Here is a 16,484-nt window from a genome sequence, read left to right as displayed (position 1 = left end):
CCCCTTTCTTCTATTTCCATCCAAACACACAACAAAATGACCAAACCAAACAAAAATTAAAGACATTGAAAGCTAGAAAATAAGTATTACCTTCATATATCTTCTCTCATGACAAATAAAACTAATTTTTTAAGGACGAGTTCTCTCTAGATGGACTAAGTTTCCAAAAATGTACACTACCATCCATTCCATAAATATTTACTGAGCCCCTACTATGTCCTGTGCATCATGCTAAGCAGTGGAGACACAACTGTTAATATAAGAAACATGATTCTTGCCCTCACGGTTTACAGTGTAAGGAAAGATTTCGTATATTACAGATCAGATGTTTTTCCAACATCAGTAAAATAGATGCTTTACCTGCCATGGCTGAGCAGCTTGGCCTTGGCTCCAACTCTTTTAATTGGGGTGAAGTACAATCCCTGGGTTGGGAAGATCCCCTGGAGAAAGGAATGGCCACCCACTCTAGTATTCTTGCCTGAAGAACTCCATGGAAAGAGGAGCCTGGATGGCTACAGTCCATGGGGTCACAGTCGGACACGACTGAGTCACACACATACACACACCTGATTTCTACTTCCTGGAGGTGGGGGTTTGTGTTTGCTCACTAAGGAAGGAGGATCACCATTTCATTTTCAAGTGTTACAGGATACCATTGTGTCCCTTGAGATGAGACACTTTAAAAGACCTTTGTGTATCCAGCAAATAAATCCAATCACATAAAAAGGTAATTTCTAGGGTAGAACTTCCTTTGAAAATACCAAAAGAGCATTGAGCTTCTGCAGTCTATAGGCCTTAGCAATCCAGAAAGTAAACTTAAAGAAGCTGGTTAAGATTCAAGCATTCCTTTTCCTCCTGTGATAGAATTACCTAAAAACAACAGGGTTGTGAGGAGGATTAAATGTCACACTATGTGTATAATATAACTTACAAAGTAGTATTCAAACTTCAATTTTAAACTCTAGAAGTCATTCAGAATGGTCATATGCTATCATCTACTTCTACTTCAGATCTAATGCATATCTAAAACTCAGGGCTCTTTATAAACAGTAATCTTACCTACCATGTGAAATGGATCTACAGAGTTATTTGGACTTTAACCTTCTCTAATGCTACCAAGAAAATAAAGCATTATTTTCTTGGGCTCCAAAATCAGATGGGGACTGCAGCCATGAAATTAAAAGACGCTTGCTCCTTGGAAGAAAAGCTATGACCAACCTAGACGACATACTAAAAAGCAGAGACATCACTTTGCTGACAAAGGTCCGTCTAGTCAAAGCTATGGTTTTTCCAGTAGTCATGTATGGATGTGAGAGTTGGACCATAAAGAAAGCTGAGTGCTGAAGAAATGATGCTTTTGTACTATGGTGTTGGAGAAGACTCTCGAGAGTCCCTTGGACAGCAAGGAGATCATACCAGTCAATCCTAAAAGAAATTAGCCCTGAATATTCATTGGAAGGACTGATGCTGAAGCTGAAACTCCAATACTCTGGCCACCTGATGCGACGAACTGACTCATTGGAAAAGACCATGATGCTAGGAAATACTGAAGGCAGGAAGAGAGGGGGATGACAGAGAATGAGATGGTTGGACGGCATCACTGACTTGATGGACATGAGTTTGAGCAAGCTGTGGGAGTTGGTGATGGACAGGGAAGCCTGGTGCACTGCAGTTCATGGGGCTGCAAAGAGTCAGACACGACTGAGCGACAGAACTGAACTGAATTCTACCTAAGCTTCAATTAGGTGGTCAAGGGAAAGTGGTGAAAATAGGGAGATTATATTGCTTCTTTAATTTCCTTACCATTTCTGCTTGTTCTGCCATCTATCATCTTTTCCCCTTCATAACTATAAACTTTCATTGTATTTTAGCTTATATGGTGGTGGTGGTGAAGTTGCTAAGTCATGTCCGACCCTTGTGACCCCATGGACCATAGCCTGCCAGTCTCCTCTGTCCATGGGATTTCCCAGGCAAAAATACTGGAGTGGGTTGCCATTTTATCCTCCAGGGGACCTTCCCAACCCAGGGATCAACCCTGGGTCTCCGGCATTGCAGGCATATTCTTTACCGACTAAGACTACCTAAGGTTGAAAAGATAGGTAGTGGGGCAGGGCAAGAACCAGAAATGCCAAAGGATAAGAACGAGATGAGAGGAGCTGGATGCTCTCAGTTTGTTTTTGTTGTTATGTTACCCTTAACTCTTCCTCTGTGTTCTTTTATTCCACTTGCATTCCCATATTAGGTTTTCTATTTAACTGAAAAATCTCAGAATACATGCCAGATACCAATCAAATCGCTGCCTAACATAAATGTATTCACAATAAATAACAGAATTGTAGGAATGAATCTTATATAGTTTGGTATGTGTGTTAGTCACTCAGTTGTTTCCAAGTCTTTGAGACTTCATGGCCTGTAGCCCACCAGGCTCCTGTGTCCATGGAATTCTCTGAGCAATGATACTGGAGTGGGTAGCCATTCTCTTCTCCAGGGGATCTTCCTGACCCAGGGATTGAACCCAGGTCTCCTGTATTACAAGCAGATTCTTTAATTTTCCATAGACATTTTATCTTAGGTGGTTTCTCTTCACCAAGTAAGTCCTATTCTATCTCCTTAATAAAATAGACAACAGTATTTACACACCAAGTGGGCTCTGTGAGTGGAATCCAGGAAAATAGCAGCTTCTTTCCAAGTTCCTTAAAAAAGTCAACTCTAGAATCTACAGAGGTAAATTTAAACTGGGACTCTGATCAATTAAAAAAAAAAAAAACCTTAGCAAATTCATGGACATAAAAGGGAAAGTACTGCTGTTCTCTAAATGTACTGGTGATATAATGTGTAGCATAAAATAATGAAAGGATACTAAGCATACTGCTATTCTCTGGCTGTTATTCTAGAAGAACAGACCTATTAGGAAATACACTTCTTAAAAGAGGTTTTCCAACAAAGGCAGCCGAATATAGACTAGTTGGTTCACACACTATCCCCATAAGCTAAACAGAATTAATTTTGAACCTTAAAGGAATTTAATGATAGGCTTTTTCTTTTTACCTTAATTTTCATGAGATTTTGTATTTATGGGAGAAACTGTTGCTTACTTACATAACTATTTTATTAGCCTGAAAATATAAGGGTAGCATAAAAAGTTGGAAAATGTGAATAAGATTATAATAAATGTTATAAGTCAAATAGAATTTCTGTAGGCTTAATGATTTTGCATGATTACCTCCGTTATTTTTTCCAAATACAAAAGAATATGACCCCCAAACAGAAAAATTAATATACTTAATAAAAGTTTTCAATGCTACCTCTAATATTCAACTATTTTAGAACAAATTGTGGTACATGGAATCCCTGGCTAGAAGTTAGAATTGGACTAAATAATCTCTTTTAAATAAATGGGACCTTCTAACTGATTCAAGTTTGTTTCAAGATATGATCAGAAATAAAGTCCAATACATATAATTATACTTAATCCAGGACTCATTTTTTTTTCTAATTTTATTTTATTTTTAAACTTTACATAATTTTATTAGTTTTGCCAAATATCAAAATGAATCCGCCACAGGTATACATGTGTTCCCCATCCTGAACCCTCCTCCCTCCTCCCTCCCCATACCATCCCTCTGGGTCGTCCCAGTGCACTAGCCCCAAGCATCCAGTATCGTGCATCGAACCTGGACTGGCAACTCGTTTCTTACATGATATTTTATATGTTTCAATGCCATTCTCCCAAATCTTCCCACCCTCTCCCTCTCCCACAGAGTCCATAAGACTGTTCTATACATCAGTGTCTCTTTTGCTGTCTTGTACACCGGGTTATTGTTACCATCTTTCTAAATTCCATATATATGCGTTAGTATACTGTATTTATGTTTTTCCTTCTGGCTTACTTCACTCTGTATAATAGGCTCCAGTTTCATCCACCTCATTAGAACTGATTCAAATGTATTCTTTTTAATGGCTGAGTAATACTCCATTGTGTATATGTACCACAGCTTTCTTATCCATTCATCTGCTGATGGACATCTAGGTTGCTTCCATGTCCTGGCTATTATAAACAGTGCTGCAATGAACATTGGGGTACACGTGTCTCTTTCCCTTCTGGTTTCCTCAGTGTGTATGCCCAGCAGTGGGATTGCTGGATCATAAGGCAGTTCTATTTCCAGTTTTTTAAGGAATCTCCACACTGTTCTCCATAGTGGCTGTACTAGTTTGCATTCCCACCAACAGTGTAAGAGGGTTCTCTTTTCTGTACACCCTCTCCAGCATTTATTATTTGTAGACTTTTGGATCACAGCCATTCTGACTGGTGTGAAATGGTACCTCATAGTGGTTTTGATTTGCATTTCTCTGATAATGAGTGATGTTGAGCATCTTTTCATGTGTTTGTTAGCCATCTGTATGTCTTCTTTGGAGAAATGTCTATTTAGTTCTTTGGCCCATTTTTTGATTGGGTCGTTTATTTTTCTGGAGTTGAGCTGTAGGAGTTGCTTGTATATTTTTGAGATTAGTTGTTTGTCAGTTGCTTCATTTGCTATTATTTTCTCCCATTCTGAAGGCTGTCTTTTCACCTTGCTAATAGTTTCCTTTGATGTGCAGAAGCTTTTAAGGTTAATTAGGTCCCATTTGTTTATTTTTGCTTTTATTTCCAATATTCTGGGAGGTGGGTCATAGAGGATCCTGCTGTGATGTATGTCGGAGAGTGTTTTGCCTATGTTCTCCTCTAGGAGTTTTATAGTTTCTGGTCTTACGTTTAGATCTTTAATCCATTTTGAGTTTATTTTTGTGTATGGTGTTAGAAAGTGGTCTAGTTTCATTCTTTTACAAGTGGTTGACCAGATTTCCCAGCACCACTTGTTAAAGAGATTGTCTTTAATCCATTGTATATTCTTGCCTCCTTTGTCAAAGATAAGGTGTCCATATGTGCGTGGATTTATCTCTGGGCTTTCTATTTTATTCCATTGATCAATATTTCTGTCTTTGTGCCAGTACCATACTGTCTTGATAACTGTGGCTTTGTAGTAGAGCCTGAAGTCAGGTAGGTTGATTCCTCCAGTTCCATTCTTCTTTCTCAAGATCGCTTTGGCTATTCAAGGTTTTTTGTATTTCCGTACAAATTGTGAAATTATTTGTTCTAGCTCTGTGAAGAATACTGTTGGTAGCTTGATAGGGATTGCGTTGAATCTATAAATTGCTTTGGGTGGTATACTCATTTTCACTATATTGATTCTTCCAATCCATGAACATGGTATATTTCTCCATCTATTAGTGTCCTCTTTGATTTCTTTCACCAGTGTTTTATAGTTTTCTATATATAGGTCTTTAGTTTCTTTAGGTAGATATATTCATAAGTATTTTATTCTTTCCATTGCAATGGTGAATGGAATTGTTTCCTTAATTTCTCTGTTTTCTCATTATTAGTGTATAGGAATGCAAGGGATTTCTGTGTGTTGATTTTATATCCTGCAACTTTACTATAGTCATTGATTATTTCTAGTAATTTTCTGGTGGAATCTTTAGGGTTTTCTATGTAGAGGATCATGTCATCTGCAAATAGTGAGAGTTTTACTTCTTCTTTTCCAATTTGGATTCCTTTTATTTCTTTTTCTGCTCTGATTGCTGTGGCCAAAACTTACAAAACTATGTTGAATAGTAATGGTGAAAGTGGGCACCCTTGTCTTGTTCCTGACTTTAGAGGAAATGCTTTCAATTTTTCACCATTGAGGATAATGTTTGCTGTGGGTTTGTCATATATAGCTTTTATTATGTTGAGGTATGTTCCTTCTATTCCTGCTTTCTATCATTTCTATCATAAATGGATGTTGAATTTTGTCAAAGGCTTTCTCTGCATCTATTGAGATAATCATATGGTTTTTATTTTTCAATTTGTTAATGTGGTGTATTACATTGATTGATTTGCTGATATTGAAGAATCCTTGCATCCCTGGGATAAAGCCCACTTGGTCATGGTGTATGATCTTTTTAATGTGTTGTTGGATTCTGATTGCTAGAATTTTGTTAAGGATTTTTGCATCTATGTTCATCAGTGATATTGGCCTGTAGTTTTCTTTTTTTGTGGGATCTTTGTCAGGTTTTGGTATTAGGGTGATGGTGGCCTCATAGAATGAGTTTGGAAGTTTACCTTCCTCTGCAATTTTCTGGAAGAGTTTGAGCAGGATAGGTGTTAGCTCTTCTCTAAATTTTTGGTAGAATTCAGCTGTGAAGCCATCTGGACCGGGGCTTTTGTTTGCTGGAAGATTTTTGATTACAGTTTCAATTTCCGTGCTTGTGATGGGTTTGTTAAGATTTTCTATTTCTTCCTGGTCCAGTTTTGGAAAGTTGTACTTTTCTAAGAATTTGTCCATTTCTTCCACGTTGTCCATTTTATTGGCATATCATTGTTGATAGTCTCTTATGATCCTTTGTATTTCTGTGTTGTCTGTTGTGATCTCTCCATTTTCGTTTCTAATTTTGTTGATTTGATTTTTCTCCCTTTGTTTCTTGATGAGTCTGGCTAATGGTTTGTCAATTTTATTTATCCTTTCAAAGAACCAGCTTTTGGTTTTGTTGATTTTTGCTATGGTCTCTTTTGTTTCTTTTGCATTTATTTCTGCTCTAATTTTTAAGATTTCTTTCCTTCTACTAACCCTGGGGTTCTTCATTTCTTCCTTTTCTAGTTGCTTTAGGTGTAGAGTTAGGTTATTTATTTGACTTTTTTCTTGTTTCTTGAGGTATGCCTGTATTGCTATGAACTTTCCCCTTAGGACTGCTTTTACCGTGTCCCACAGGTTTTGGGTTGTTGTGTTTTCATTTTCATTCGTTTCTATGCAAATTTTGATTTCTTTTTTGATTTCTTCTGTGATTTGTTGGTTCTTCAGCAGCGTGTTGTTCAGCCTCCATATGTTGGAATTTTTAATAGTTTTTCTCCTGTAATTGAGATCTAATCTTACTGCATTGTGGTCAGAAAAAATGCTTGGAATGATTTCTATTTTTTTGAATTTACCAAGGCTAGCTTTATGGCCCAGGATGTGATCTATCCTGGAGAAGGTTCCATGTGCGCTTGAGAAAAAGGTGAAATTCATTGTTTTGGGATGAAATGTCCTATAGATATCAATTAGGCAGGACTCATTTTTTAAATTCTCTAAAATTAAACAGACTTGTGGTTGCCAAGGAGAGGAGGAGGGAGGTATTAGGATTTGGGGATCAGCAGATGCAAACTGATATACATAGAATGGATGAACAAGTCCTATTGTATAGCACAGGGAATTATATTCAATATCCTGTGATAAACTTCACATATATACATATATATATATATGTATATATGTATGTATAACTGAGCCAGGTTGCTGTACAGCAGAAATTAACACGTTATAAACCAACTACATTTCAATACAAATTTTTTAAATTCTCTAAAATTAATTTTTAAATATGAGGAACAACTGCCCAGCTCAAATTAGTGGGAAACATATTTGGCATGATAATGTCAAAAAAATCCTATGGTTACTGTAGTTTCTGCCTGTTTTGTTCCTTGTGAAGGAAGCAAAATTTTGAATGAATGATATTCATCCTTTATATCTGAACTCAAATGTCATTTCTACATGGTCATCTTTTTTGATTCCATAGACTAGATTAGATCCCTCTGCTATATACTCTCATAGAAACTACTTTTCCTTCACAGCACTTAAACCACTAGTAGAATAACCTATGTAGTTGTACTACTAGTCAATTATTTTGTATCTTTTTCACTAAACTGCCAGCCCCTTGACAACAAGGATCATGTCTGTCTGGTTCACCCCTTTATCTCCAGTGACTCTCACATAGGTAGGTGTTCAGTAAAAATTTGGTGAAAGAATCTAGAACAAAAGAGACAGTGTTAGTCACTAAGTTGTGTCTGACTCTTTGCGACCCCATGGACTGTAGCCCGCCAGGCTCCTCTGTCCATGTCATTCTCTAGGCAAGAATACTGGAATGGGTTGCCATTACCTTATCCAAGGGATCTCCCTAATCAGGGATTGAACTCAGGTGTCCTGCATTGCAGACAGATTCTTTACCATCTGAGCCACCAGGGAAGCCCAGAACAAAAGTTGTTGCAATTACTGTTGCAATTATTTTGAAGCCATCCTTTTCCCTTCTTCCTGCCTTATAATTGTAAGCACCAACTCTCACATATCTAGTTCCACAAACAAAATAGAAGGTGGTAAGATTCATTGTGCCCACTATTTGACACCCATATCACTAGGATAACGTGTGGTGGGAAGGAATCAATAAGAAGATAAGTGATTTTAGGAACAAAACTAGTACATACAGATTTAGACATAAATATTTTGGTTCCACCCCACCTAAAATCCTATTTTTCATAATATAAAATATTAACTTTAGGTGATAAAAGTGAGGCTGTAAGTTCAAAAATAGGGCCAACTCCATACCTTCACCAACATACTGGCCACGTTCTTATTTCACTTCTAGAAGCTTTCCCCAGATATTCTTTTAATTATGAGGATCTGAGACATATGGTACACAGATTGCTGACTGGTAAAATATAACCAACTTTATAATTGGTTATGCCCAAATTTCACTTGTTTGATGACTCAAAAAGATTTCCCTAGAAACAGGGTTAGAGAATTAGAATACCTTCAAAGAGAACTATAACCAAATAAATCTCTTCCATTTTTATAGTTCAGAGCCCTTTCCCTCCTCCACTGGTACTCATGCTTCACACACTAGTGCAGGAAGCCAGATGGAGAGTGCTGCTACTGCTGCTGCTAAGTCGCTTCAGTCCTGTCCGACTCTGTGCGACCCCATAGACGGCAGCCCACTGGGCTCCCCCGTCCCTGAGATTCTCCAGGCAAGAACACTGGAGTGGGTTGCCATTTCCTTCTCCAATGCATGAAAGGGAAAAGTGAAAGTGAAGTCACTCAGTCGTGTCCGACCCTCAGCGACCCCATGGACTGCAGCCTACCAGGCTCCTCCGACCATGGGATTTTCCAGGCAAGGGCACTGGAGTGGGGTGCCATTGCCTTCTCCACACATGGAGAGTAATAAACCTCATTTGCTCAAAAAGGAAGCAAGAAGGAAAGAGTTAAGGAAGCACTCATCTTTCACTGAGTGATATATGAAGATAATAAAGTACAAACTTACATTCTTAATTACAAACCTTTTAAAGTAATTAAATGAATTGACACTGGCAACAGAAATCTATATTACCAGCTTCAGCAGTTAGAAAAGAGAATTTCCTGACTGTAATTCTTCTGCAAAACTTTCAAAGATTATGTGTATGACGTCTTCTGTATCTTTTGTGGGGCTTGATTATACCTGGGAATGTCCATGGTTCTAATCTATAAACTATAAATACTCTAAGAGTAATGCCAATATTCGCTCTAAGAGTGAATTTAAGTTAATACAAATTGGAGAAGGTCTCAGATCAATGAAGACCTCCAGGTCTTTAACCTTGCTGTTCTTTTTGCCTGGACTCTCACCCTTGCCCCCTTGTACCTTTACCTCATTAAATTCTACTAATCACCCCTTAGATCTCAGCCTAAACATCATCTCATCTAAGAGGCTTTGCCTGACCTTCTGGATCAGATAGGGCTCCCCTGATGAGTTATCTCATTGCATCCTATACTTTTCTATCATCATACCTATGATTTTTTGTTATGATTAATACTTGACTTGTCTGAATTGCCAGCTAGACTCTAGTCTAGACTCTAGACTCTAGTCCCATGAGGTCAGGAAGAGTGTCCTGTGTCCTGGCACATAACAGCTGCTCAATAAACATTTGTTGAATGAATTAAAAGGAAGGAAAATATTAAAAGAAAATTATTAAGCCTTAAATAGAGTTCATGAACTCAAGACAAGAGAAAAAGAATGAAGGTATCTTTACCTGAGCATTCGGTGTAGTTTATGAGGTGTCATCCCACATCCATCATCAGTAAAGGTCAAACAAGTTTTATTCTTGACCTCTTCAACATCTATAAAGACCGTCCTGGCGGATACATCTGGATCTACAGCATTATCTGCAAAAGGTAGAAATCTGTGATATTAGATCTCTTTTTCTAATATTCTATTAAAATCTCTAGTTCAGTGCCCCTAAGACATAGAAACTGTCATTTATTCCCTTCATGTGAATGTCCCAGAAGGTGAGCAGGGAGCATTAATGGTATGGGGGAAGAAAGGTTTGACAGCAGATGGGTTTATGAAGCTGATTTCTAGATTTCATATAATGACTGATGTGCAATCTGCCTTTTTCTCTTCAAACTTCACGGATTATGGGAAAAGTAAGTCCTCCATATACAAAGCATTTTGCTCCATTTTTGTCTTATTAACTTCTTATCTTTTAGCCACTTTACTGCTCACAGACATATACAGTAAAGGGTGGTTATGGAGAAGAGTTGAATCTGCAACTTTGTTACAAATAGATACACACCACACACATTAGAGTTTATTGCGAAGATTTTATTTTTTACTTTTCTTTTATATCACCTCCTCCATTAAAGAACACAGATATTATCACCATCCCCATTTATAGTATGAGAGGCACTGAAAGAGGTTAAAACCAAAACACTAACTGCCTGCCTAGATCCAAACGATGTAACAAGCATGCTTAGAAGAGTGAGTCTGCTTAGGTATTCTGTAATAGTCTTGAAGGTGAGACTGTCTAATTCTCATTAAATGGAGAACATAGAATTAAAGTAGGGAAAAATATATAGAAAGTTTTACAATTCTTTCTGGGTTAGGTCTTCACAATGGGTTATTTATCCAAGAATCCAAAGACATCAAATATAGCCATATTCTAATATATGTGCCATGTCTGCAACCCCAGGGGATGACATTAGCTAAATAGTCACATCTTTTTGCCACAGGTGCCAGTTTACATAATTGCCAGTCATCGACACACGTGGTACAAAAGTCTCATTAGGGCTCACTGGCTGGAGTGGGAGGGCAGTTTGTGCAATCTGTTGGACTGGTGCCTCAAGCACTCCTGCCTTTACTGGCTCTTTAAACAAGACAAAGGCCTTCCCTCCCACCCACTCCCCTTTCCCTGGGATCCTACATTGATTTACTGATACCATGTGGCTGGGCTGGGAGATCTGGGTGGGGTTCTGGTTGTATATTCATCCCACTACCAATGTTCAAATCATGGCAGTTCTTTGTGGGGAACATCACTTAGCAAGAGAAGTGTTGCACATATTCAAAATACCAGTTTTTGTAACACAATTAACAGTATCAGTTACAACCACTTAAATGTGTGGAATGTCCATCAAACGAAACAAGACAGATTAATTTCAAGGGCCACAATGGTGTTGCCAGAATTACTGATAAAACTGTCACTGACTGTAACCCAGAAAGTCTTAACAGCATTAGGGCATCACGGATAGCCCCAGAAGGGGATTCAAAGGTCTGATAGAGTCAATCTTTAAGGACTACGTGGGGCCAAGCCTTGTGTCATGTGATAAATCAAGTGGACCAACTTTTGGCAGGAATTGTTAAGTCTGACATGCAATAGTGCCTTTATCAGAAAGACAGTGTTTTACTTTGTAATAAAAGGCAGCAGGTTTTTTTCTTTAACTGGCAGGATTCAGGATTGTGAAGGCACCTACATTGTTTCAAAAAACTACTTGGCAAGTAGGCCTTGAATTGTTTTAGAACCTATCAATCACGGCTACTGGCAGTCAAGGCCATTGAGACTGATGCCCTTAACTTGTCAACCAACAGGACATCATTTCTACTTTGAAAACTTGGGACATAGAGGGATTTTTTTCCCCTAACACTTAATGAACATTTACAATTCAAACATATAATGCATATCAATTCCAATTCTGCATTTATATAACCATATAGTCAATGAACCAGCTTGCAAGCCTCTCACAAAAATCACTCCCCGCCCCCCCAGCCCCCGGTTTTATTGTCAATTTCGCCCAAACTTTACTAGGTGCTTTTTTAAAACAGAAACCTACAAACAGTTTTAAGGTAACAACCAGGAGCAGCTAGAAATTTTATCTCCTTGGCTGGAAGTGGGTAGAATACAAGGGGGAGAGGGCACAGCAGAGGCCAGGGTCAACTGGGGCAGCAGGGGAAAAGAGATCAGCAGACAGACCAGCAGCAGTAAGCACAGCTTTGCACTTATTTTTGGTTTTAAGTAGCCTTCCACTTGGCCTCAACAAATGAAGTTTTAATAACAGGTTGGCCTCAATAGATGAACTTATAATAAAAAAGGCACCAATCTGGCAGCTGGTTTCAATTTCTGTTTAACCTTTCAAATGTTATCAACACATAGCACATGCTATCAAATCTTACGGAATCTATCTTCTCCCATGGCCCAGCCCACCTGGCCTATGACCAGGCAGGGTAGAGAGAACTCCTATTCAACTCCCTTGGCCCACCACTTAGGTGAGAGCTACACTACCAAATCCTGGGATGTCCTTATCCCCTCACTTGGCTCACACAGTCTCCTGTGCTCTCAGATCCCAAGTAATCTCTTAACCTAGCCCATGGTACCCTCAGTGGGAGGACTCTAACTCCCCTCAGCCACCATGTAGGTAACAGCATGAGAAACCAAGTCTCAGGGACTTTATGTTATCCCCTAACCATGTGACTGACCCGTGGTCTAAAAAAAATCATAACTGAACCTTCACAGCTCATTCTAACCTGGGAGGCAATGAGAAAGTGTCCCATGACAGCATCCCTGGAGAGACAGGATGGCGAGTGGGAGATAGCTGGTTTTGATACAGCTCTTCCACCCATCCCCTCCTGTTCCAGGTGAATGGCCTATGACAATTCCTGCAAGGTTGTCAGGGCCAAGCTGTGGCCCTCCCAGACATCCAGGAAGTATCTAAAACTGCTCTCATCTAAAATTAAGGTCATCATCTTCTGACACAAGCTTATTCTTCCTCTCTCCTCTCTCTCATACACACAAACACACACACAGTGTCAGCATTCAAATGACAAGTTTGAAATATGAAAGTCATTTTTTGTCCCTCTCTCTTTCTTACACTATACACCCCTAGTCTCTCTTACATCTTCATATTTCTATTTCCATTGTCACTTTCTTAGTTTACAGTCTGTTCCCTCTCATCTGCATTGTTGTGGTAACCTCCTACCTAGTCCTTCAAAGCCTTGTCCCTCTTTGCTCCCATTCATCTTATACAATGTTGCAAGATTAACTTTCCCTAAGCACAGCTCTGACCACAATATTCCCTTGATCAGAAAACTTTAGATTAAAAGCCCAAGTACCCGAGCCTCCCGGTCTCATTTTGGTCACAGCTCACCATTCTAACCTCATTCCCTACTTAGTACTTAGGGGTAAAAAGACCTGCATTTAAGTCCTGGGTCTGCCACTTAATAAACACACAATCATGGAAAAGTCAACTAAATTATCTGAGCCTATGTATCCTTATCTACAAGATGAGAATAATGATGACAATGGTGATGCTGCTGCTATTTACCCCAAAAGGTACAGTTAAAAATATATTTGTGAAAGCTCCATGTAAACTCTCTAAGGACCTATAGTTTTAACTCTTCATGACATCCATGTTCCAATTAAACTCAGCTACTCAGTATTCTTCATGACTTTGTGGATGCAGTTGTTCCTTTTGCTTGGAATGCCCTCCCTCCCCACACCCATGCCCACATGTCCCAATCCTTCAAATCTCAGCTCAAATGTCACCTCTCCAAAGCCTTTCCTAACTCTCCTTTTCCTGGTAAGCTGGATGTCACCACTCCTTCCTTTGGACTCCCACCGTACCCAATGTGTCCATCTTTGCCGATATATCACTTTCTGTTTTGCAGTTATGCAAAGAATAAACCTCTGTACATGTTTTCTCTCCCCTACTAGAAGATGAACCTATGCTGTATTCATTTTTGTATCTACCACAGTGAATGCTCAATAAATATTTATCAAATGAATGGTTCACCAGAAAATTAATGCATAAGTGGAGAAGAAAACTACTGAAGGAAAATCTAAAGTGAAAGCTTCAGATTACTAGTTAACACTTTGCTCTCCCTTTTCTCTATTATTAATATGACAGATAGTTGTGATTGGTTTTAATTTGTGTTGGTATCTATGTGTGCAGGCATGTGTGTGTATGTATATAATACACCTGTATACTTGCACTTGTATGGGTCAGCTTAGACAGGAATTAGGTTCTTTTAGTTAATGCTTAAGGCAAAAATCATATATATTCAAAACTACAAATGAAACACTTTAAAAATCACCCATAAAGTTCAGTACACAGCACAGCATAGGTATACATGGTTCTGCACAGTGCTACTGTGAGGGAACAAGCTTCTGTCTCTCATTTCTCACTAAGTAAATTGGTGGCTTTCCCCTCTTTTTCTCTTTTGTAAATCACATGCACCTAGATCTCACTCCACTGTGAATTACCCTCAAGGCATGGTGCAAAATCTTAAAAATACAGTCCCTGTTCTCTAGGATTCAAAACGGGGCAATGTCAGTTTTTCTCCTTCACCTTCTAACGAACAGTCATACATATTGTAAGCATTCTGTGTTACTGTGAAAATAATCACCCTAGTTCCCCATCACCCTTGCAAGTATCTCTCCTGCTGCCCACTGACTTCTCGCTCAAGACAATTCACACTGCAGGGCCACAGCGATTGCTTAAGTGGAGCCTGGAGCTCATTTGGGGGAGCTCTGAAACCATTTTCAAGATTCTGTTCTGTGCTACTTTGCCCCAGAAACACCTTGCCATAATTTTTGAAACATTTGCAATGTGCTCGGTATGCTTCTGCCATTTTGTCCAGGAATGTTTTTCTTCTTTGCTTTCCACACAGTATTTAGCACACTACTGCAAAAGCTGGTGTACTTGGCTTCAAGGGATCAACTGAAAACGCTTTAAAAGCAAACATCGGTGGAGCGAGAGGTTAAGTGCTCAGTTATTCATTCCAGCGGTGCGAGGGCGCTCTTGGATCGCGGACCCAGCGCTCCACAGTCGCAGGGAGCCAAATGCACTCGTGTCATCTCTTAAGAGATGTCCCATCATTCCCAGACTCTCTGGTCCCAAAAGTTAAAGAACTCCGTTTTCCAGACTTTTCTTCATGCCCCTTTGCTAGCCTGGCGCCCTCCGTGTGTCGCTGGCCCCCGTGGAGCCCAGCTGCCTCGGGGCCCGAAATTTGTGTGCATCTCCTTTTGATTATTAACTAAGCTACCCTAAAGCGCCTGGAACGTCACGGGCCAGAGAGAAAAACCACACGGGACTAACTCTTGGGTCACATCTTGTTTCCTCAGCTTTATCTGCGGAACTTCGTCCCTGGCGACGGAGCCGACCCCCTCCGCCGCCTGCGAAGCCGAGACCGGTCCCGACGCCCCCACCCCTGCCCCGGCCCTCCCCGCGCGGCTCTGCACATTCCTCTCGCGTCCCCGGCACCACGTTGGCACCTCTGCCTCGGGCGATCGCGGCCAGGCCCGCCCTCGCCACTCACCTAGCAGCTCCGCGATGGCACTGAAGGGTCGCGTGTGGCTGCTGGAGTTGCTCTGTAGGTAGCGAGGGCTCATCTGGGGGCGAGAGAAGGTCCCGTCCCGAGTGAGGCCTCGGCCCTCCGGGCCCTCCCCGCGCGCCCCCCGCAGCCCCGGGGCCCGCGCGCGCGCGTCCGCCCCCTCGGGCCCCCGACCTACCGTGCTCAAGCGGATCCCAAAGGCCTGCGGGCCGCTGCCCGGCCTGGCCAGCGCGCTACCCGGCGCGCCAGGGCCCGCGGGGGCCCCTCGGTACAGGAGCATTTTTTTGGCCGCCAGGATACTCTTTTGCCGCTGCCGGACTACTCGCCCGGCCGTCCGGGACTGGCTCTCGCTTGCTCCCACCCGCAGCTGGCGGGGGCGGGGCGCGCTACAGCCACCTGTCCGGGGCGGGAGGGGTGAGGCCGGCAGAGCCGCGCAGTGGCCCCGCCCTGTCAGCACCTCTCCCAACCCGCAGACTGCCGAGCCGGCAGCGGGGCCGTACAGAAATATGGCGACCTCCTGACAGCCGCTCCTTGATCCCCGCCCCTAATTAATTCTTGGCGTTTGCCATAGGCCAGGACGCCGAGCGGGAAAGCGCGGGGGGGAGGGGGCGGGCGCATGGGGAGGGGCAGGAATAAGGCGAGGGGAGGGAGAGGGTGTAGGGATTTCTGGAACAGAGTCCCAGTTCGGAGGCATGACTAACGGGCAGGATAAGACAAGTCTTAGAAGTTCTGAAAACTACAGTTTTGCTATCTGGGGAGATAGCAGGCAGGCTCGCGTGATGGGAAAGCATTCAGACTATTTTGCCTCAAATGCCTCCAGAAGCAGCCAGAACTTTTCAGAAGGCAATTGGCAAATCATCTTCAAATCTTTGCAAGCATGCAGGGAGGCTGTTTATGAAAGAAGAAATTGGAATGCACTTACATACCGCAAGTAGGAGATGGGGGTTAGGTTATGCAGTATCCACAAAACGGAATACTATGGAGTTCTTAAGGACCGTGTTTGCAGATGAAAATTTATTCATGTGGAAAAT

The 16,484-nt window shown here is 41.1% G+C and overlaps 1 protein-coding gene across 4 annotated transcripts in view; it reads right to left on the bottom strand.

Moving 5' to 3' along the window:
* The window catches only part of MORC4 (MORC family CW-type zinc finger 4), a 69,053-nt gene extending 53,124 nt beyond the window's left edge, over positions 1 to 15,929 (bottom strand). For 2 of the 4 annotated variants that reach the window (XM_086389665.1, XM_086389664.1), the window contains exons 1-3: positions 15,632 to 15,929; positions 15,439 to 15,511; positions 9,884 to 10,016 (exon numbers count right to left, since the gene is read on the bottom strand). In XM_086389665.1, the coding sequence (XP_086245791.1) occupies positions 9,884 to 10,016; positions 15,439 to 15,511; positions 15,632 to 15,733 (308 nt within the window). In that variant the 5' untranslated portion in view covers positions 15,734 to 15,929. The remainder of the gene's footprint in view (positions 1 to 9,883; positions 10,017 to 15,438; positions 15,512 to 15,631) is intronic. The other 2 variants (XM_086389666.1, XM_086389667.1) reach the window with 1 other exon arrangement.
* Positions 15,930 to 16,484: the final 555 nt, after the last annotated feature.

The sequence above is a fragment of the Bos grunniens genome, chromosome X (genome assembly GCF_055505025.1).
Source record: "Bos grunniens cultivar Pamir isolate PY7600 chromosome X, Bosgru_T2T1.0, whole genome shotgun sequence".
Classification (NCBI taxonomy): Eukaryota; Metazoa; Chordata; class Mammalia; order Artiodactyla; family Bovidae; genus Bos; species Bos grunniens.
Note: the sequence above shows the minus strand (reverse complement) of the source record. Positions and strands in the feature narration are given on the sequence as shown.